General features: G+C 52.0%; 7 protein-coding genes across 7 annotated transcripts; 4 read left to right on the forward strand and 3 right to left on the reverse strand.

Annotated features, from left to right (window-relative positions):
* Positions 1-683: 683 nt before the first annotated feature.
* On the reverse strand, positions 684-5,046 carry NCS54_00866500 (Hypothetical protein; the record flags this gene model as incomplete). Its single annotated transcript, XM_053154042.1, has 5 exons — positions 4,954-5,046; positions 2,640-4,901; positions 1,934-2,588; positions 1,368-1,883; positions 684-1,315 (listed from the first exon to the last, which is right to left on the reverse strand). Exons 1-5 carry the CDS (start codon positions 4,978-4,980, stop codon positions 684-686), a joined length of 4,092 nt encoding a protein of 1,363 aa, XP_053010017.1. The 5' UTR covers positions 4,981-5,046.
* Positions 5,047-5,375: 329 nt separating this feature from the next.
* NCS54_00866600 (Hypothetical protein) lies at positions 5,376-6,433 on the forward strand (the record flags this gene model as incomplete). Its single annotated transcript, XM_053154043.1, has 2 exons — positions 5,376-5,444; positions 5,510-6,433. The coding sequence occupies 2 exons, from the start codon at positions 5,376-5,378 to the stop codon at positions 6,431-6,433; spliced, it is 993 nt and encodes a 330-aa protein (XP_053010018.1).
* A 266-nt stretch (positions 6,434-6,699) lies between these two features.
* Positions 6,700-10,028, reverse strand: NCS54_00866700 (AAA domain-containing protein; the record flags this gene model as incomplete). Its single annotated transcript, XM_053154044.1, has 3 exons — positions 6,700-7,649; positions 7,719-9,813; positions 10,017-10,028. The coding sequence occupies 3 exons, from the start codon at positions 10,026-10,028 to the stop codon at positions 6,700-6,702; spliced, it is 3,057 nt and encodes a 1,018-aa protein (XP_053010019.1).
* An 896-nt stretch (positions 10,029-10,924) lies between these two features.
* On the forward strand, positions 10,925-11,584 carry NCS54_00866800 (Hypothetical protein; the record flags this gene model as incomplete). The annotated part of the gene is made up of 2 exons (XM_053154045.1): positions 10,925-11,284; positions 11,345-11,584. The coding sequence occupies 2 exons, from the start codon at positions 10,925-10,927 to the stop codon at positions 11,582-11,584; spliced, it is 600 nt and encodes a 199-aa protein (XP_053010020.1).
* A 270-nt stretch (positions 11,585-11,854) lies between these two features.
* NCS54_00866900 (Hypothetical protein) lies at positions 11,855-13,044 on the forward strand (the record flags this gene model as incomplete). The annotated part of the gene is made up of 3 exons (XM_053154046.1): positions 11,855-12,152; positions 12,208-12,325; positions 12,450-13,044. The coding sequence occupies 3 exons, from the start codon at positions 11,855-11,857 to the stop codon at positions 13,042-13,044; spliced, it is 1,011 nt and encodes a 336-aa protein (XP_053010021.1).
* A 3,162-nt stretch (positions 13,045-16,206) lies between these two features.
* NCS54_00867000 (Beta-lactamase domain-containing protein) lies at positions 16,207-17,427 on the forward strand (the record flags this gene model as incomplete). Its single annotated transcript, XM_053154047.1, has 1 exon — positions 16,207-17,427. The coding sequence occupies one exon, from the start codon at positions 16,207-16,209 to the stop codon at positions 17,425-17,427; it is 1,221 nt and encodes a 406-aa protein (XP_053010022.1).
* Positions 17,428-17,528: 101 nt separating this feature from the next.
* Positions 17,529-18,647, reverse strand: NCS54_00867100 (Hypothetical protein; the record flags this gene model as incomplete). Its single annotated transcript, XM_053154048.1, has 1 exon — positions 17,529-18,647. One exon carries the CDS (start codon positions 18,645-18,647, stop codon positions 17,529-17,531), a length of 1,119 nt encoding a protein of 372 aa, XP_053010023.1.
* Positions 18,648-22,199: the final 3,552 nt, after the last annotated feature.

Here is a 22,199-nt window from a genome sequence, read left to right on the forward strand (position 1 = left end):
ACCTACAGCTATAAGAAGCCGTGATTCATAAACTGTCGGTTTTTACAATTATCTCCGGAAAAGTATGGCATAAGCTCACTATCTCGTCTCTGACAGTGACTCCTCGCCTATGGTGCGGTCTCACGCCCTTTTCTCTTAGCTCGAGGCTGTTGTTGCCTCTGTTGCCTACACAAGGTTCTGGCTAGAAGGATACGAAATGGCGCCCGAGATTGTGCCTTGCGCCCTTGCCCAGTCAATCGGGTTTCAGCCTTGCCGGCTAGGTATCATTTGGGTATCATCTTTCAATGGACGTCTGTATCAGCCACAGAATACACCTTGGACCAGCCCTACCAACTAGCGCGTGCTAGAATTCTGAACTACTGGACTCCAAGCCTCCAAGACTCACAGGCAGCTGGTGAGACTCTGACTACTAAAGGCAGTATCTCGAATGATTTCGCGAGGCATGACCACAGAACTGTATTTGAACTAATGGGGTTACAGCCGGCAGGGCGTCATCGACCTTTGAGTCTGGGGCATCAGCGCCTGGCTCTAAGGTTCACATGGGAGCAACCATTCGTTTACGGTGCGTACACTTTGCACTCTCGAGACACGGTCACGACTTGTGCCTCCCTCATCCATGAACACACGGTACCCCATTTTGTTTCGTATCACTCAGGCCACCATCCACTCCGCTATTCACCCTCTCAGTCCAACCAATACGGGTCCAGCCCCTGCAGAAACTCCAGATCGACATTGATGAAGCTCTTCCAAAGGTCAATCTCCCTCAGCCACGGCTTCGTCTGGATGGCAAACGTGACAGCCGTGCAGAACTTGAGCAGCTCATCAGCATCCTTGCCCATGACAAGGATCAAGTCGGCACGGCTCATCACATGGCCCTCAAACTGCTTCTGGAGCAACTGCAACCTTCTCTCCGTTGTGTGGTGCGTGCTGTACTCGCTGCCGGGCATGTCCTTGGGTACAAACTTCCACTCCCACGATCGACCCGCGCTGTCGAGGAAGCTGGTGTTCTGTCGGTTCCCCAAGCCGACCATCAGAGGGTAAAAGTGCGGGGCCGACCAGAGACGGATGAGCGCAAACCGGGCGCCTTTGTTCTTTTCGGCGAAGCTCTCTGCTGTGGGCAAAACATGTGGCCACTTGGACGGGTGCACGAAAGAGGGAGGGAAAACCATGGGGAAGTTACCGTAGCGGTCTTCGTAGTTGATGAAGAAGTCCAGCTTGTCAGGACGGTGAGGCTCGGTTTTGGCTGTAGCCATGCCCAAGACGACTTGTGAGTCGTTTTGCAGGTATGCGGGTGCAATTACTCCTGCAACATACACTTTAAGATGTCAGTATATTGCGCACGAATGGGGGTAAGGGCTTTGACTTACAGCGAGCAACAATGGGGCGGATTGCAAGGCTCCAGTCGAAGGGATATACATCAGCGTAGAAAGACTTGGTCTTGAGGAACTCGTTCCACTCGGTCCAGAAAGCGGGATCTCGGAACTTGTAACTCGTCCGAGATCTACGATCAGGCAACGTCTTGCTTCGTTCCTTGGGGTCAAACAGAAGAGTGTTTCTGAAGTCGTCGCACTGCTTGGACTTGATGAACTGGGTGACGAGTGCGGCAGCCTCTGCTTCTGGGAAGAACATGGCCACTAATGCAAAGGCTTTGACTAGATCTTGGATGATGAAGCCGTGTGGCCAGGGGAAAGAGGGGTCGTGGGTGTAGTCTTTGTAGTCTGCTCGTAGGTCGAGCCAGTCGAGGATCTCTGCGAGGAACCAGACCCAGTCGGTAGGACCGGCATGAGGAGTAGCGAGCATGGCGTTGATCCTCTCCTGAACCTGGTCCCAATTCTCGTTGCTCCCCGGCTCAAGGTCTCCAGCGTGGAATGAATCTTTGAAACCTGGTATGCCTTGTTAGTGTCACTGTCAAAGGTTTGAGTAGCTGGCTCACCGAAAGATCTATCGCGTTCCATCGTCTCCATGGGATCCGATACGTTCAGTCGCTGGTCAAGGGACATGCTCTTCTGAGTGGTAGACAAGCCAGTACGCTTGAGGAGGCTGCGTCGTGCATCCGAGAGCATTTCCTTGCGAGCTTGTTTAAGGCCAGTCTCCCAAACCTTGGGTATGGACCAGATACTGTTATTGTCACGATCCTTGACAGCTTTCAGGGCCTTCACGGGGTCTTTGCCCTTTGCCAACGCCTCCATGCCCTTTTCGAGGTGACGGATAGTGCTGGGCAGAACACCGTCTTCGATGCGACTAACACCGTTCCTGATCTCCCGGAAAGGCACGTTCTTCTTGTTCGAGACCAGCTCATCTGGAAACAGGATCTCATCCTCGAGGACGTTGACGTCGTTGTAGAACATGTAGGGCGAACCGTCCAGCTCGGCACCGGTGCGGCACTTGACGCTGTGTCCTTTGATGTCAAAGAGCCTGAATTCGCTCCTCTCGTCCATGATGGTGTCCCAAAGACTCTCCACCTTTTCGTCAGGCTTGATCAGGCGCGTGCGCATCGTGTCCTCCTCCCTTGTCATGGTGGTCAAGAGGGGTTTCATGTGCTGATACACATCGCGGGGATGCTTGATGCGCCATGCATTTCGCAGCTCCTGTGGTCATCTGTCAGCTGTGCAGATACTGTGATTGGGTAAGAAACGTACCGTGATGACAACATTGTACATGTCCAGGGATGTCTGGCAAGGAACAAAGTCCCAGATAAAGACGTCGTAGTAGTCATCGAACCCGAACCGCCATTCTCGCAGCATATCAGTCATGTCAAAGTACAAAGGTCCCACCTCCAACACGTTGCGCCACTCGTTCTTGGAGGCCCTTCCAAGACCCTGCTTCATACGATACGTCCAGAGCTGTTCTTCAGGAGGCGCGGTGATAACACGCCCTGTCTTTCCATCTCGCACCATGATGAGCAGCTCCCCCGTCCGCATCAACAGGTACTGCAGGAAACGGCGGGTGATGGGGTCGTTGCGTTTCATGTGCCCGACGATGATGTTTCGCGTCTCAACAATGTCGTGTTGGCGTCGGTTTGAGCTTCGACCACCAACCTGGTTGTACCGGCTGTGCTGCTGGGCCTCAAGATCGACAAAGTAAGGGAAGAAGCCCAGCTCTTGAAGCTGTTGGATGAGCCGGTTATTACCCCAGGAGACCCAGTTCGAAGCTGGGAAGTACTGCCACAAGGTGAGGAGGTTCAGATCAGAGAACTCGTTCCAGTTTCGACAGAGCTGGATGGCGTGCTTCAGATCGCAGTCCTTGGCCATGACCGAGAACTGAAGCCAGCCGTCTCGAGACATGGCCTTCTCGCTGGCGTGGTTCCAGATGCTCTTGCCACAGACGGTGACCTTTGTCTTTTTCTTTGACTTTTGCTTCTTCTTCTTCTTCTTGGACGGCTTCTTCTTTTCCAGCTGGCCAAGAAACTTTTCGAGGAGCCAGTCCTCGGTATGGAGATTCTTGTAACGGCTATCGCCGTTGAGCAGCTCTTCAAAGGTTTCATCGTCCTCGTCTTCTTCTTCAGCCTCATCGGCATCTTCTCCCTCTTCTGCTTCATCGCCGCGAGCAAAATCTGCACACGCATCTCGAATGTCCTGCAGAGTAGGTTCCTCGACCTTGAGGCAGAGATCTCGCAGATCCGATTCAGCTACCTGAGGGTCATTGAGAAACTCCTCAACGCTGTTGGCACGGAGGGCAGCAGGCAGCATAGAGGCCTGTCCAAGCAGCAGGCGACAAAACAGCAGGTGCTTGATCTGTCTGATGTCGCTGACGGTTGACTCAATCTCGTCGTTGGTCATTGGTGCCGTTTTCTCGTGGGTCTCGTAAGGGTTCTCCAATGTCCCAACGATCTGGAAGCCCCAGACATTGTCATAGTTCTTCTTGACTCCATGGCTCAGCCGGTTTCGCATCTCCTCTTCAGTCTCGATGTTGTTCCTGTCGGGCTCTGGTAGCTCAGCGGGGGTGGGATAGTTGCCCTCCCGCAATGCTGCGATGAGCCTTCCCTGGCCTGTATGTGTCTCGCTGGATGGCTGCGCAGAGCTACGGCTGCCAGCTTTGGCGGCCTTGGCTTTTGCCTTCTTCCTCGTCTTCTTGGAGGGTGTCTCAGGCTCGGGAGGGGGTGAGGGCTCGAGAGGAATCTCTTCCAGCGGAGGAAGCTCCTCCTCCCCCTCTTCCACCGTGTTCAGCCAGAGGAAATGCTTGATCAGATCGATATAACGGCTCCGCTTGAGGTGACCCATGTCTTCGATAGGATCCCAGGCTTCGTCGTCTTCCTCAGCCGCCGTGGCCATGCGTTCCCTGTATGCATCCTCGAGGTACGCATCTTGACGCTTCTGCTCCTCCTTCTGTCGCACCTTGGCGAGTCTACCCTCCAACTTCTTGACATGACGTTTGAACAGTGCAGCTTCCTGCTTGATCTTCTTCTGCTCCTTCTCATCATTGGCTTCCTCCTCTTCTTGAACCTCGCGAACCCAAGCGAACCATTTTTCTTTCTGGTACAAGACTTGAGTAGTTCGCTTCTCGACCCTTTGCATGGCCTTGAGAACAATGTGACGTTGGCTGATGAGCTTGTCAATGTATGCCTGGTGGCCATAGTCGACGTTGAGGGAGTAGAAGTGCTTGTGGTGAAGCTTGCGTGCATCAATTACGTTGCCGAGCAAGACATATTTGTCGAAGAGATGAGAGTGGACTTCTCGGAGAGTCTTTTCATCTTCGATCGCCTCAAAGTTGTCGTTGGCAAGGGGTTCCCGAGCCTTCTTGAGGTATTCGGGGGCCTCGTTGTCCAAAGTATCCAGGAGGGCATTACGTCGTTTGTAACCCTTGTATAGAGCAAAGACTTGCTTAGAATGGAATCCACAAAAAAGACCATTGGCGTGAGTTGCCTCCTTCTGGCATCTCTGGTCATCAGAGAGCTGTAGAGCCTGTTGATGGTCAGTCCCCGCATCTTGACATCTCAGAATGATTAGATCTTACCTGGCATTGCCCTTGATCTGAGGCCATATTGGCTGCAATTTGCCTGCAAATAAACAGTGTTGGCCTTTGATCACTGTCCCCAATGCGGCCCGACCTACTAAATCAAGTCGCGCTCAAGATGCAATCGCGTCGTGGTCGTGTTTCTGACACGCTTGCCCGTTTCATGTCGTCATGATTTCTCTTACCAGCCCCGCTCGTGAATTGTGGAGTGGGCCGGCAGTTTCACCGATCATCCTCCGAGCCGAGGCTTAACCGGTAGAGTAAGGTACGTACTCCTTCTCTCTTCTCTCAGTGCTCCACCTTTTGTCATCGGCTGTACCCTACAGTCTTGCTGGATTCATTGTCGTTTCACACCTCATCCTCCCTTTGAGTTCGGAAGAGTGCCCTGAACATAATGAGGCGGGCATTGACGGGCTAAGACAATGGTATTCCAAGACTTTGCTGAGCTAACACGACGCGAAGACCAAAATCAAGGGCTCAAACTTCAATCAGTACCTTCTTTGCTCAGTTATCATGGCGGCCTCTCGCTCAGTCTCTATCACCTACGTTCCGGCAGACTGTGGCTCTATCATCCCTGGCAAGTCCAAAGCTCCTCAAGCTTTCCAAGAATGTGGGCATTGCCGCCAAGCTTCGAGATGTGGGACTCCAGTCTGTGTCGGAGCATGAGGCATTGGAATCGCCTGCAAGATACGCAATTACAAGCCTTTCACCTGGAGGCGTGCGTAATGAGCAACTCAATATCTCAGTCTGCCAACAAGTTTACAGCGCCATCTCACACAATCTCAGCCCCTCAACCAGCAAGGCCCCCTTCCAGCTCATTCTTGGTGGCGAGTGCTGCATGCTACCGGCCATCCTTTCTGCCTTCTGGCAGCATGCAGGCTCGCAGTCTCCATCTAAGCGGGTCGGCCTCATCTATATCGACGCCGATACTGACCTGACGTCTCCAATAAATTCAAGTTCTACCGGCGCCTTCGCAGGAATGAACATGACCCACCTCATACAAACTCCGGGGGCGCTGCAGAGCATGAAGCAGTTCTCTCAACCCTCTGGCGAGCCAGTCTGCAACGCCTCCAACATGGTTCTCTTCGGCACCAATATGTCATTTTCAGGAAACAAACCTGAGCATTTTGCATACCTCTTCGATAACAACTACAAAGTTGTTAGCTCAGCCTCGGTGTCCCGCGAGCCAGAGCAGCGGGCCAAAGAGGCACTGGAATACCTCAACGATAACGTTGATATTATCATGGTACATTTGGATGTTGATGCCATTGATCCACAGATGTTTCCACTGGCCAACGTCCCAAATTTCACCGGCGTGAAATTTGAAGAGATGATGCGCGCATTGAAGGTATTTTTGGCCAGTGAAAAGGCTGGTGGACTGACGATTGCTGAAGTCAATCCGGATCATGATCCTGGGTTGGAGATGGTAGAAAGACTTACCGAAGAGGTGGTTGGCATGTTAGCAGCGAGAAATGTATAAGATTAGTAGGGCATGGAGTGTTAATATAGCTCCTAGATAGCTAATGCTAAAGGGGCGTGTTAAATTAGTTCTAGGTTATCATAAGAGAGAGCACCACGAACTCATGGAGCGCGCCATGGTGTGGCTCAGGGGTAACTTTCCAATAAAAGCAATTTAGTTCTGTAAACAACCCGCCATTCCTTAACCCTATGATCTCCATATGAGGGAAAATCCCCTCTATCCTGTGCTATCGCATGCGATCGCATGGTTTTGTGGCACCATTAATCCTAGACATACCGATCTGACTTCTTACCAAACTGCAACGGTCTACTGCCCCGCGAGACGGACTGAGGACTATAGCCATAGCCCCGCTCTTCAAGCTCCTCTTCTTCAGACAAGTCACCCTGCATGTTTTCAGCCACGTCGCTACACTCCGGTTCATGAGGAGCGTGTCGGGGTCGTTGGCCTGAGTGAGCCGGCCCGGGAGACGATTTCGATGAGCGGAAATAGTTACCACTTGCTCCGTCAGCATGTAGTGAAGCTGGGGTCCGGCTCCGGTCGGGCGTGCTAGGTACCCTCGATGCCCCCCTTTGTCTAGTCCTCGGCGGCCCTGAGACAGAGCTCTTCAATTTTGGCCTCTGTGGTCCTCCAAACGGTTTAGCATCAGAATGGCCTGAATAGCGGGCGTACTCCTCAGCCTCCTCCTCCTCCTGGAAGTCATCGTCTCGATCCTGACGCACTCTGGCCTGGAACGTCTCGTCGCCCTTTTTGGTGGACTTCAAGTAGGCCTCAAATTCCGATGTCGTTTCCGCTACAGACCGGAAGTGGTCGGCGGTCAGGATGACCGGCAGGCCGTCGTTTTCGCCTGCCGCCTCTTTGTCGTAAAGGGCAAGGTCTGCGGCAATCTGCACTGCGTTGCGGATCTGGCGCCCGTTCCAGGGTCCCTTCTTCTTTTTGTTGGCCCTTGAGTATTCTCTATATTCGTCTTCGACGAACTTCTTGATGGCGCTGTCCAGGACCTTGATGTACCCGTCATTGGAGGACTTGTCTTTTGCGTGCTCAATCCTGGGTAGACGATTCAGGTTGGATTGGAGAATCGCGATTGTGTCATTCAGGCTTAGGTGCGGATAGCAGAGGCTCAAGTGCACGCGCGAGCGGAAGGCTTCGTCAAGGGCTCCTACTCGGTTTGTTGTGAGGAAGAGGATTCCACTATAGTACTCCAATACTCTGAGAAATACTTGAGCACGGGATTGTCAGCATCTAATGCGTCATTCGAAGGGGGCTGTTGTTTGAGGGAATGACCTACCTCCTACGAGGGCGTTACGCTCCAAGTTGCCACTGCTCCGATCTCGCTGCGTGAGGAAGACGTCGGCCTCGTCAAGGAGCAGGACACAGTCCCACAAGTGGGCATAGCGAAACGTGTCTCGGAGCGACTTGTCAACTGCGCTGGGCGAGAACCCCAAGTCGCCACAGGTGATGGGGAAAAGCGGCTTGCTGTTCTCAATCGCGACCGCCTCGGCCGTGGCCGTTTTACCAACGCCGGGAGCTCCATGTAGAAGAATCACGAGCCCCTTCCCCTTTCCCTGGACAACGTCGAGCTGGATGGTCGACTGTCCCTGCTTCTCTTTCTGCCGTGCTCTGAAATGAGCCGAGACTGCCGACCTGATCATCTTTCTGCGGGGCGCGGGCATCTGAATATCATCCAGTGTGACACGGCTCTGTTGCGAGTTCATGTCGATGCCTTGGACTTCGAGGCGGGCGAACCTCCTCTCCCTTAAAACATAGCCGAATAACCTCTTCGGTAGGATAGCTAGCTCTTCATCTGTCCACTCATCGTCTTTGATAGCGATAGCGCCATCCCCGACAATGAACCTATCATTATCAGCCCATTCTTTTGCTTCTCGGTGGTATAACGTGTCCTCTCGGGAAAGAATGGGGAAGGCCTCGGATCTGAAGCGTCTGGAGCTATCCAAGCCGTTGGGATACTCTTCCCAGACTCGGAGTTCCATTTCAGCGTACCCCGTAGTTTCCCACGAGGTATCCTGTGTCTCACATTCGCCGACGCTGGTCTCCCATTGTGGGTAGTTCCGAAGAGTCTCCTTGAAATCGATAACAACCTCACTTTCGACATACTCAGGATATTTGATGATTTCTCCCTTGTCGTCTACCAGGGGCTCCTCCCGAATGCCCGTGATGAAAGTCCACCCTGAGTAGTAGAGATGCCTCACGCTCTCGGCAATGCACGACTTGAAGGTTTGTCCCAACTTCCTTTGTTCCTCGAGGAGTGCAGCGTAATTTGGGTGGGATTCCAGAGGGTAGCACTTTAGGGACGTAATATCTCGCTCCCCATTGAAGAAATCGAACTCGACATTCCTCCAAACTGGAAACAGCTTCTCGCCGTCATAGTCGAGACAGTAAATGCCCCATGATGTCTCGCCGGAGTTTTTGAGAAAACATTCTTTCTCTTCGTCGAAGTCGGTAGAGTGGTCGGATACAATGCATGAGGCCATCCTCCACACCTGTTGCGCGGCAGATCGGTGGAGAGTTTGGCCTGACTGGGCGAGAGGTAGGAAGGCCAACGATCCAGGGTGGAAGAGATATGGGATCTCTTCGTACCTGACACGGCGACGTGTTTTCTTGTCGTGGTGTTGGAACTTGCTGCGGATAGGTAGTACCACCTGCTCCACGAAGTCGACGTAGCACCGCATGTGTTCTAAAGCAGTCTCGGTTGATCTGCTCGAATTTTTGTCGGTCTCGTTGGCTTCGAGAACGTCGCCTGTATCCTCGCCAGAGACCTTGGGCCGCTCCATCTCGATAGACTCATCCGAACGGACCCCAGCCGTCCCTGGCAAAAGGCTACCCAGACCCGTGCTAGGCGAATCACCTTGTGGCTTGTGCGCATTCTCCATCTCGACTAACTTCTTTTTCATGCCGCCGTGGAACTCTTCAAGAATCCGAAAAGGGCGGCTAAACTCCAACGTTGGTTCGGTCTCTATTTCCTCACACTCGGCCAGAGATCCCAGAGCACGAAGGATCGTCTCTGACCGAATCCGGATCCGCTGGATGCGCCCCTCCTGAGGTGATTTGGAACCTCTGGGTAGCTTCAGCTGCGCTCCAGAGATGCCTTTGGTCTTGTAGTTGTTTTCAGGGTGGCTGCGTTGAGGTCTTTTCTTCGTCTCGGCTTTGACATCCTCATGCCAGTCGGCCCTGGCGACGAGGACTTCAATGACATAGTCTCCGTCGTCCCCATCCATACGGTTCATGAATCCTTGGTAGTTGTAGTAGCGCACCTCTGTCGTGAGAGGCCGTTCCTTCTCTGGAAGAACTTCTTCTTCCGGCGTGTCTCCATCTTCATCTCCGTTTTTACTTTCTTGGTCATGTTTCTCGTGGAGAGATTCCTCCTGAACAGGTTCGGTGTCTCATTCTGAGACACCGTTCGTTCCTCTGGGGTCTTTGCCTCGACTGTTCCCTGACTTCTCTTGGTTCCCTAGAGGAGTGGGCGCCGTGGAATCCGATGAGATCTCTTGATGGGACTTGGGGCTGCGGACGATGAACCACTGCTAGAGGTTTCAGTCGCCATGGCAGTGGTTGCGACTGGAGGTACCTCCTCAGCCATGATGATGGAATGTCAGAGGAGGAGTCGGAAAACTTGACGCTGCTTGGCAGGTACAGCTAAGACAATAGGATTAGGTTGTTCCGTTCAACCTGAGTGGGCTGGTACCCAAATTGACGAAAACGAAAGTTGTTTTGGTTTGAGAGGGGTTTAAATGTTCTGAAATTCTTACGGCGGGGCAACGGTGGTCTTGGTGTGCCGAGTTTGTCTCAGCTGGCCAGGATTCATCGAGGAGTGTAAGGGGGGGTAAGTTGAGGAACATCGGGTACATTGAGCCTGACACATGATTCCGACCATGAGACCACGGAGTATGAATTCCGTTACTTTGGACCCTCTAGCTAGCCCACACCCCCCTTAAAGGGAGCCCCTGCCGGTGCCTGATATGCCTAATCAAGTATCCTTCGTTCATCTGCATGAGTTGCATACCGTGGTCCCACTCAAAGCGTCCCCCCCTCCCCCCCAATGTTGCATGCCAATAAATAATGCAAGCTGAACCTTTAGAATCCATTCATTGGGGGAGCTTTCAACCGCCACACGGGTATGACCGCGTCATGGTGGGGGCCGTCGTGTTCATTGGTTCGATTGTTCAGTTGAACATGTCTCTGCTGGTGTGTTGGTGATACGGGCGCTTATGGTGGGTTTAGGTGATGGATTTCGTTGGACTTATCCGTACTCCTCCCTCTACCTAAGAGACGTGGATGTCGATTGTCAATGGCGTTGCCCTCTTCTTGGTTGTCATCTCGCACTTCGACACCAAGTACAGACTGCGTATATTCTGTTTGTTTATTGCGTTCGAACCCACAACAGCCATGAGAGACAGCAACAGTCCGCCTAGGCACTCGTTCCTCCGTCGAGGGCTCCTGCGCTCAAAAGCCCACACCAGGTCCCCAAGTCCTAAGATGGTCGACAAATTCCTCCGACGGCGCGTCGATAGTTTTCGTGCCGCACCTCCAGGGCCAAGCCAATACGACGACAGGGAAGAGAGGTACAAAGCTCAAGATTCCATTGCAGTAGAGTACGTGACATGTGTGATTCTCGATGCCCACGACAAGGACCCTGCAACGGAGCTGAAAGTCTCGTACAGCTCATGGGACACAGTCTTCGAGCAGATCGCCGACGCTAAGCGACGCCATGAAGACAAGACGGACTATAACTCCAAGGCGGAAGTCGCCATCAATCTAATGTCGTCATATATCAATATCATACCAGATGAGTACGGGCTTGGGGTCCTTAAGGGAGGCCTGGCACTCATTTTCAATGTAGAATGGCCTGGATTGAAGTGCCAGTGGCTTAGGAGATGACTGACTGGGGAATACTAGGCCACAAAGACGCATCGAGAAAACCGAGGAAGAATCCTCGACACGTTCGAAACCCTCCCCGACGCCATCGTCACCATCAACACGGCTCATGCTCTTTTGCAGCCAGAATCTAAAGACATAGAGCTTCAGGGAGAGTTCCTCAGTATACTGGTCAAGGACATCCCGGCCTTGGTCAAAATACTGTTCGGAGAAGAGACCTGTCAGAATGAGCCTAGTTTTTCACTTGACATGTCCGGTTAAGCCTTGGACACTCTGACTAATGATTTCTGCCAACAGGGTACCGCAAAGTCGTTGACTTTCTGCTACTGGAAATTCCAAAGACGTCGACGATTGATGACATACTGTCACGTTGGGGCGCACACGTAGTGCGGCTCAATGCACACGTGGAAAAGCTGAAGATAAGGCTGCAGGCCAAGTTTTCGGCTAAGCTGGACAGCATTGAAGACAAGATAGAGGCCTCAGAAACGGGGATTACGGGGATCCGTGATATGTTGGCCGAAAATAAATGCAATGCAGCAGTCCATGATGAACGTGTTGATGGAGCTTACAGCTCGGATTCCGAAACATGTGGCCGACTACTACCCACATGCCACGGACGTGTTTGCAGATGTGGCCACCAGCTTCCGGGAGGAGATGAAAAGCCGGCGCCGGGACAAAGAGTTGGAGGATGAGCTGAGATGGGAACGGGACAGGTGGGACCGCGAGCGGGAGACCTTCTCACGGGAGCGGGAACAATGGACCCAGCAGCGGGAACAGTTCCTTCGGACATTTGAGAATGCCCAGACGAGACAGGAACGACTGGAACAGGGTAAGTGGGGTCCCAAGGTGTGCCAAGTTGGCCCAGAGTACTGACGGCCAAGCAGAATACCTCCATCTCAACAACCAAGCCGAAACACTCGCTAGACAGGCCTCAGATACATGTCCTGAGCCTCGCATAATCGTCGAGTCAATCCAGCTCCTGGGAGTTCTCGGCCTCTCCATGTACGATCCCTAGGACGACCTCGACTGTCTTGCGGCACGCAAAACACTACGATGCGAACTTACGGGGGCAAGCGCAATGGCTGGTCCAGACAGCTGAGTTCCAGAGCTGGCTCCACGAACACAGCTCGTCGGTTCTTCTCGCAGACGGCTGTATGGACGCCGAGCTCGTATCTCCCATGTCGGGCTTCTGTTGCGGCCTCATCTCTAGCTTCATGGACGACCCCGACTCGGCCGTGACCTTCTTCTTCGCCGGGCTGCACATTAGCAAGGCGCTCAGCGGGCCAACGACCCTCATGCGAAGCCTGATCACGCAGCTACTGCTCAACCCGAACCTGCCAAAGCCCGATCTAGGATTTGTCTCCGAAGCAATGCTGGAGGGCTGCGCCTGGAGGGATTGCCGCACCCTCTGTGACGTTTTCGTCAACCTCATCAAGCAGGTGCCACCACAAATGCACGTCTTTTGCATTGTTGACGGTATCACATGGTACGAGCAAGTCCCCTGGGTGGCTGACATGCATTGCGTCGCCACCATGTTCGAGTACTTGGCGAAGAGGACCAATCCCGACCATTCAGGACTTATCAAGGTGTTGCTGACGAGCCCGACCCGTAGTATCAGCATCGTGGACTTGACGACCAGGAAACAAAGCGTTTGGTGGCATGTGGCCTTGGCCAATGGCGACGTTCATCCTGGCATGGCATCTCAGTTGGTGGAGTATTAGATGTGGTAGGCTAGGTATGCATCGTCCCCGGGAGTTTTTACACCTCATTCAAAGAAGGCTCCCTTCGATAATGATTAATTAATTAAGTGATTTAATTATGCCGTACCTCAATGCCGTTGCCTTAGAGTTTTAATCGCGGACACGCTACTTATCTGTGCTCCACAACACCAAGAACTATGAGGCTGCGATTACGACGGGAGGGCCTCCCTCAAATGTAGCATGGCTGATCACGCGGCCTTATAACCCTCAGTAAGCCACCTCAGCTGAACTGAAGCGAAACGCCATAACTGTTTTGGTATTGCTGCAGGTTGATGCATTAGGCAATACTACTTAAGAAAACACCGCATCTTCCCGGGTTTGTCCGCCAGAGCCACTCCCAGTAGATAGCCAACTCCTAAGTCTTCATATTATGTGAGGCAAGACAGTGAGGCCAGCCATAACCAACATCTGCAATGTAACTCTAAGCTTTAATAGATAACGTGAATCATCTAGCCGACTTCAAGCGAGCTGCACAGGCGGGCTGGCCCCGCAGATGAAGAGATAATTTTATCTTCACTACGACCATGATTCGATGGATTGAGAAGTTAAAGACACACAGTAAGGGTTACGGAGTGTTCTGCAAGCATACTCCATAGCGTACATCTTTCAGACGATTGCGCCTTACCCCTCCCACACAAGCTATCAACCCGCCAAGCTGAACAAATGCCTCCGCCCTCGGGGTCGCCCACACCTACAGGCCTACACCCGCCCGCCCATCAAGCGCAACCGAGGGTCTGATAGCTATGTGTGCCCGCCACGACTTTGATTGGCTGCCTGCCCTTCTTGTAAGACTGAATCACTGCGACGGGCCTATTGTGGTTGCAGCCGGTCAAGCAAGCCCTTGTCGGAACCTTATTAACGGGTTTCCATTGGATCGACGTAGCTGTTTCTTCCCCCGAGGAGAGATAATGTCGAACATCCCATTAGGACCTCTGGTTCTCTTTCTCTGCAGCAGTTTTCAAGGGGCTGGTAACGTCGACCACGGCCAGACAACTGAGAAAAATTCCGAGATAACCATTTTCTACCTTGCCATGGCTCTTCGCGCTATAAATCAGGACCCTGCCAAGAAACATCCACAGTCTTCCTGCAAAGAAAAAGGAAATCATGTTGAGTCACTAGTTATGACCTCACATTAATATATAACAAGAGAGCTTGACTGTACATAGTAATGAAAGATTGGACATGTCTACTACGATAGACTCTGCGCCAGAGCCTTGAGTTTGGCTACGCATCCTGAATCGACTCGGTGGCATTGCTGAGTAGCGGCTAGTCAATTACTGAGCTCCCTTCAACGGTTGAATCAAGAAGCTCATACCCTCTCTCCAATTATTTGTGCTAGTTCTTGAAGTATTGGTAGCTCGTTGCCATCCGTAGACGGTAAAGACCGCCTGGAAAGCAAGCATCGTCCTCGCCAAAAGCAGATCCCGAAAGAGCCGCTACACCGCATTCTTCAATCAACCTTCGAGATAACTGGAGGCTGGTCTTGAAGCCGAGTGCTTCCAGTTGCTTGGTGTAAGGGTGAAACGATGGGTCGACATAGAAAGCACCCCACGGCTCCGAAACGGCAGTCCCACAGTCACGAAGAGCTTTGTACATTTTAAGGGTGCATTCCTCGTGCAAAACAGTCGCCTGGGTTCTGTACAAATCCATCTAGGGGCTTGTATCGAACGCAATTGCTGCTGCTTCTTGAGCTGGAGCCGATGCTGCGGACCAGCATTCAGAAGCCTAAGGGAGTAATGCTGTCTGCAGCGTTCGGCCAAAATAACTTGAGGGAAAACAGTGTATCCAATCTGCCAGCTACTGAGGAAGTATGTTTGGGAAATTCTTGGTATTCAGACCGCAAAGCTCATGGTGCTCTATGACATACATTGGAGAGACCACTCATCGACACCATCTGGCCATCGTTAAATCGAGGACCAGAACATGGGCTGGTTTTGTACTCGTCCGTGAAGGTGATGTCGGAGTAAATTCCATCACTGACAAGCTTTATGTTGCGATCTTGGCAAACTTGGTGACGGTGTCGACCGTAGTCCCGGTGAAGGCTTGCCCAGTTGGATTAGATGGACTGTTGATGAGCATGACGCGAGGGGTGCCACATTTGACAACAGCTTTGTCAAAAGCTGATTCGAGTAGGACTCTAGTTATGGTTAGCCCATGGCGCATCCTGGCATAGGCCCGCCGCAACATCGCATTCGAATCTGTAAGTGTGGCGGTCGCATCCATCCGCCTCCACCCAGAGGAGCTGCTTCTCGGTGTGCATGAGCTGCAGCTCATAGCTAACCCACGAAGGCCGAGGAAGTAGGACGTCTCCATCGAGGACATCAAATAGTGCAAAAAGAAGTGGCTTCGACCTTGGTGTGACCATAACCTGCTCAAATTTCACTTCGGATCCCAGACGACGGGATTGAAAGTGTGCAATGGACTGCGATGCATGTGAGATCAAGCCTTTAACAAATACGGGGAAAACTAACCTCTCTTAACTTTATTAGCACAGCGACAGGTAGGGAGCTGATAGAGTCACTAGTGGCCCGGTGAACTGCGGTAACCTCCTTCTGGATGGGAAAAGTCGCTTCACTAAATCCTAGATGGATAATCACATGGCCCTGAGCTAAACGCTGTTGAATGGGCTTGTTGATCTTCAACGTCGCGGAGAGCCGTAGTTGGCTGGCTTAGGGGGTGAGCAGAGGTTATTTACCCATAAGGAGATACTACTATACTTTCACACTTAATTTATCTCAAGCTCTTCCGTTCTTGTAATTGCAAGGCTGATTCTTGCCGGGACGAATCCTTCGGCGGTCAGACAACAATATCTGCCGGTATCCGGATACGGAGCCCGGAGGCTAAGGGAGGCCCGGCACGGAAGCTAAGAATTCAAGCTTGTGATTGGCTTGGTCGGAAGCTCTTCGCTCTGATTGGCCAACTTCGCACCGAGTGAGTAACCATGCCCCGGTGATCTCGTGCGGAGCGGGAAGTATATCTATCGTGGTCCGCCGTGCTAAGGTCTTCAATTCCTCAGCTCATCAACCTCCCCTCAAAAACATTCCTCTCAAAAACATTCCCCTCCATCCAATTTTATCTTTTCAAATTCATTCTCAAGTTCAAAGCCAGCACTCCATATCCGTCATGTCCGAAGACATCGAAACCAGCTTTCAAGCCGCCATTGATTCCGGCAAGATCAATGGCGCTGTTCTCTATGCCACCGACGCCGATGGCGACTTTGTGTATAACAACGCCATGGGCCAGCGCACTCTATTATCCGGAGAGAAACGCCTCCAGGAACTCGACGATATCTTGTTTCTAGCCTCGGCAACCAAGTTGATTGCTACGATCGCTGCCCTCCAGTGCGTCGAGGATGGTCTCCTGTCTCTCACGGGAGATCTGTCATCCATCGCACCTGAGCTGGCTGAGAAGCAAGTTCTCACAGGTTTCTCCGAAGAGGGAGAACCCATCTTGGAACCAGCCGCTGGCCCTGTTACTCTCGAAATGCTGCTCACACACAGCGCTGGTACTGCCTACGATTTCCTGCATCCTCTTATCGGAAAGTGGCGTGAGAAGTTCTCACCTCCTGAGTCCGGCCGAAAGAAAACAGTCGAAGAGCTCTTCGTCTACCCCCTTGCACATCAACCAGGAGGATCCTGGATGTACGGGCCTGGGCTGGACTGGGCAGGCCGCATTGTGGAACGAGCGACGAAGCGCACTCTTTCTGAGCACGTCAACGAACGCATCCTGGCTCCCCTTGGATTGAAGAAAGACGCTCAGTTTTTTCCGGCTACCAGAGAAGACTTGCGCGATCGTCTTGTCGATCTGAACCCTGACGATCCGGAGGGTCTTGGCCGTGCCGTGCTTGGTGGCGGTGGAGAGATGAATCTTCGAGGCAAGGGAGATTTCGGAGGTCACGGCATGTTCATTCCTGGCAACTACTACATCAAAATTCTTCAATCCTTGCTTGCCAACGACGGAAAGATTCTCAAACCCGCTACCGTTGACGACATGTTCCAGCATCATCTCTCTCCCGAATCAACCGCTGGCCACCAGGCTGCACTGGCGGGCCCTGCAGGTATCTTCTTCCGTTGCGGTGTTGACCCAGAGACGAAAATGGGCTACGGACTGGGAGGTCTCTTGACTCTGGAGGATGTTGATGGATGGTACGGTGCTCATACACTTACCTGGGGAGGAGGTCTTACCCTTACTTGGTTCATCGATCGAAAGAATGATATATGTGGCGTTGGTGCTATTCAGGCTGCCTTGGCTGGAGGGGTGGATGGTAAGTTGGTGTCTGATCTTAAGCAAGTGTTCCGCAAGGATATTTATCGCAAGCGCGCCACATGGAAGGGAAAGCAGTAGATGGGAAACACGAGCACGCCATAATGAACAGCGTTGAGTTGTAGATATTTCAACCCTAAGATGACATGAAGTTATTTAACTTGAGCGATTAACATTAACTCCTACAGACGGTGCTGCTTCTTTTGAGCGAGGGCCAGAATGGCATTGCCAGCCGTTAGATCTGTAAGGCTCACACCAATGCTCTTGTACACTACAAAACCCTCCGAGATGAAGCGGGTTGTATCCTCAACATGTGTGTCGTTCAGAGGCTGAACCTTTCCCTTCCTAAGAGCAACGATGTGGCCGAGCTCGACCATGTCCTCGGCATCAATCTTGCTTTGGACGACCTCTCCCGAGTTCTCCAGGGCATAATCGCGGTCATCGACAAGAACAACTCCCTTGGCTTCTCCGCTCACAGGGTTGTACCCGCTGTTGGTGGAGATAGCGTGGTGCAGCAGGCCGGGATCTAACTCAATCATGTCGGACTGCCAAGAACCTATGGCGGAGATGAGTGGCAGGCGGCCGTCACCCCTCTGCTGAGTTAGGTAACGAGCGGGGAATAGAGGCTTCCTAGAGGGGGTTGTGCAGAAGACACAATCAATGTCGGATAGGCGAGCCTCGATCTGGTGCTGAAAGTTTGGGGAAGTGGTGTCGATGAAGTGGAAGGAGCAGCTGGACTTCCAACGAGCCTCGTTCTCCTTGGAAATTTTGGCGATGAGATCATCGACCTGATGCTTAACTGGATTGACGTAGGTGATAGTCTTGACCTCGGATCCCCTCAGGGTCAGAATAAGACGGCTGTGCCATAGAGCCTGCATGCCACCACCAAAGATGACAATATTGTCGACATGTCTCCTCCAAGAGAAGGGCACCATGACATTCATCGACGTTCGATAACCGGTTACTTCCTCAGCACCGAGAACGCCGGTCACGTTGCCTTGCCCATCTGCTATGACAATGATACCATGGAGGGGATCCTTGGTACCATCGGGCCCAGGGGCAGGCTCGACAACGAACTTGACGCCGACGCTAGAGTCCGAAGTGAAGGGTCGAAAGAGAGTTCGTTGGCCATTTGGACGAGATGTGGCGCTGGGACTGGGCTGATACTGGCGTTCGTCACCGACAGAGAAGTCTTCAAAGGTTTGCTCGATGATGTTTTGAAAAGTAATCACTTCATCTTTGGTGAGGTTGATGAGCATGTCGTAAATGGCATCGTTGCCGAGGACCTGAACTTTTTCCATCTTGTGTGTTTGAAGGGCACGAGGGAGTGTTGAGAATGGTCTAGAGAAGAAGATAGAGAGGCCTGCACGTCTTGTAACAGGCAAGGAGCTAGAAAAGAATCGGGATAGAAACATAGACGTCCTCATCTAGAGCAGGAGAAGAGTGATGACTCTTATATTGGCATGGAGCTAGATATTCATGGGCCGAGAACGGAGAGCATAGCACATAGGCATGTAGCATATTCCCCATGGATAAAAGGTCAAGAGTTAGCTTAACCGCTTCAAATACCGGTTTGGGGTGGTTAATTGTTCTTGCCACCTCTTGATGCACCTTGTCCCATAGTTAGTAGTCACCCGCGTAAAAAAAAGGGGTTAGTCTAAGCGCCATATCGGCGGGCTCCCCGCATCGCCACCAACGCACACGCGGGGGAAACTCTAGGGATCGTGCTGCACAATCGTCGGTATATGGTACCTACCTAAGATACGGTGGTATCTAACGGCCCACATGGCAACGCTATCCCTTGCCTCTTCTTTCCCAAGACTTATTATGACCTCCTTGGTTAAGCCGCAAGAGGCCGGGATATCCACAACAAGCAGGACTACGACCATGCAATGAAGCGGAGACACCCTCAAGCCACTCTTGTGCTGTTCCGTTCCTTCGTAGATGTGAAAGTAAGACACTTGCGGTTAATCAGGACGACTAGATATTATTACAAAGCACAGAGGCTACTGTGTTAACATTGGGATATGATGTGTTGATGTGTTGATGTGTTGATATTGTGTTCTTTGTTATAGTTGAAGCCCGGCTCTTGATGGGTTAAATGAGCCAGAAGATCGTATCCCTGGGGGCGTGGCAGTATTTGATTGTGGCGCGGAAGAGGAAGCAGCCCCCCCCCCCAAACATCTAGTTTCACTCCTGCCGCCGTCGTCAGACTCATCGCGTATATCAACTCCGCGGCGATCAACAAGAGGCTCTCTTCAATTTCCTACTTGCCGAGACGGATTCTCCTCCTCCAGAGCCAAATTCATTGCCCGTCTTGAGTAACGCGCTAAATCGAGTCCGTGTCGACTCAGAGGTTGCCATCACCCATCACAACATTGACCGAGACATCTGAGAACGCAAGCCTCTCACGATGGAGGAGGAACTGACCATGCAAAGGCAGCCAAAGTCAGATCTTGATTACCCTGAGCTTGCTGAGGAAGTGTTTCGGATCAATAAACAACTTGGGATTCCGCTGCCAGGACTATGAGAACGCTCCCCTTCGTTCTAAACTCTCGATAGGTAGAATCTATTAAAATGTGCTTTGCCCTCTGTTTTGTATAAGACTCCCGGAAAATGAGCTGTTATGCAAGGTACAAACAATGCAGAAAGCTTGACGGAGTGGCGGACAGGGACGGGTTACATATACTCCCAGGTGACCTTCCGGTGCAGGACACATCAACGTCCACAAAGGTTGCAGTGAGGCTGTACTCGGCTCCAGTAAACGAATCACCATCTGCGTCTCATTGAGATTCCCATATCAGTTTCCGGGCATTGCGAGTTGCGCCAGAAGCCATCTGCTTGGCACCAGGACATGGTCGAGAAATGGCTATCCGGTATTGAGTTCCTCCATAGGCAGTGAACCAACCGTATCCATTGTCATGGTTGGGCACTGGACTGTCCAAGGTGCTGAAGTTGGAATAATCTGATTGATTGGAACACTCCAAACTTGGACACGGCATGAACAAGTAAGAACCAGGAAGAGTGAAAGAGGTATTTTCGGAAATGGGTGTGTTGTTCATAGGGGTTCAAACGAGGGATAGATAAGTTAGGTTAGTGATTTTAGGTGTCTTGAGCCAGCCTTTGTCGTCATTTCCCTCGAGTGATTTAATAGCAGGGAAGCAAACGTTGCCCCGAAGATCTTGGTTACGACGCTAAGTAACAAAGCGGCCATTATAGAAGTAACGGCAGGGACTATAACTTTGGTGGAAGCTTGAGCGGTTCCATTGGCGCAGTAGATAGGTATTCCAAAGACGTATTGTGAGCTGTTACCCCAAAGGTGATAATGATCAGAGACAGACAATGAAGATGCCAAGAAAGTTGAGAGATCGCGGCGTTATCTGCGAGGTGACGGCGCGCCATGGTTTGACTGCCTAGACATTGAAGGTGTTTGGCTAATCCTGCCGAAGCGCGCCGAGCCTGGTCAACCTTCGGTTGCCCTAAGTGTCCAGCTCTCAACCCGCATGGTACATGCAATGTGACGATGGAGGGTTACTGCAGCCGTGAGACGTTGCCTGTTTACGTAGAATTGCGCCTTCGATAATGCCTTGGTGGAGCCTTGCCCCTGTAGGCGCACTGGGTATGCATTTTGGAGGGAAACGACAGCTCATCTGAGAGCGTTGCGGCTGTGCATATGGAAGCGCCACTCTCTTACACATATTTCAACTTCGAACACCCCATCTCGATACTTCCTTCTTGATCTTTGAATACCAACTATCGCAAGGTGTCGTTTGGGTATTCTGTCGGTGACCTGATCACTGGTGCCAACTTGGCGTACAGGCTCATTAGGATCATGGCGGACACAAAGGGCGCCTCCGTCGAGTATCTTGAGGCCATGTCGGAGTTGTCAGCGATGCAACAAGCGTTTCTTCAAGTTGGCCTTATCAGAAGCCACAAGATGCTTCCCGCTGCCACAGTCAACGCAGCATCTCATATTGTGCTATCATCGATGGACGTTATCGCCAAGTTCCTCGAACGCACTAAGCATTACCAGAGCGTTCTTGAAGATCCTCGAGCTCTTACCTTTCAGAATTCGTGGTACAAAGTAGGGTGGACGCTGTACAAGTCTCACGAACTCCGCGCTCTTCGGGATGCTCTCCATTCCAAGCTCACATCAGTCCAAGTGCTCCTATCGGCAGCTTCTTAGTGAGATGCCACACAATAAAGACGAGGTTCTACTAAGCAAGATTCCGCTAACGTGTCTAGCTGCACCCCTCTCCCCGCGACAATGGCTCAATATCAAGTCGGCAATCAAAATACCTCTCCTCCATCTACTTCGGAACCATCTTCATCTCCTCACCCTCCTCTTGTAGGCGTAAGCGCCGATGGTAGAGTCGCAAACACTGCAGAAAGCAACTCAGAGGATTCACGTTTGTCGTCTCCAACGCCCGAGCAGAATGATCGCATCGTCTCAACTTCGCAAGACAAGGACATGCGTCAATTCATTAACTTCAAAGATGCAGTCGGCAGGAAGTCCAAATTCCCCTGGAAGTTATGCAAGAATTGGCAGGTACGCCAGGACCTAATTCTCTCTTCAATCCCATCCATTCTCGCGGGAGAGCTATACTAATCTTGGTCCCCAGGGTATCGAGGATCTCATTAAACAGGACTTTTTCCAGGTGGACGTACTTGGGCCGCACGTAATGGATGGTCATTACGACTTGATAGGCCCAGACAGTATGATCATCCTGCCATGCATCTGGGATGAGGTCGTGGAGCCAGAGATGGCCGTCTCGATGGCCATGTGGCCCATGGATAAGATGGAATCCCCAACACGGCCTAAGGCGCCGATGCCGCCGCCCCAGGTACCGACT

The sequence above is a fragment of the Fusarium falciforme genome, chromosome 6, assembly GCF_026873545.1.
Source record: "Fusarium falciforme chromosome 6, complete sequence".
In the NCBI taxonomy this organism is placed as follows: Eukaryota; Fungi; Ascomycota; class Sordariomycetes; order Hypocreales; family Nectriaceae; genus Fusarium; species Fusarium falciforme.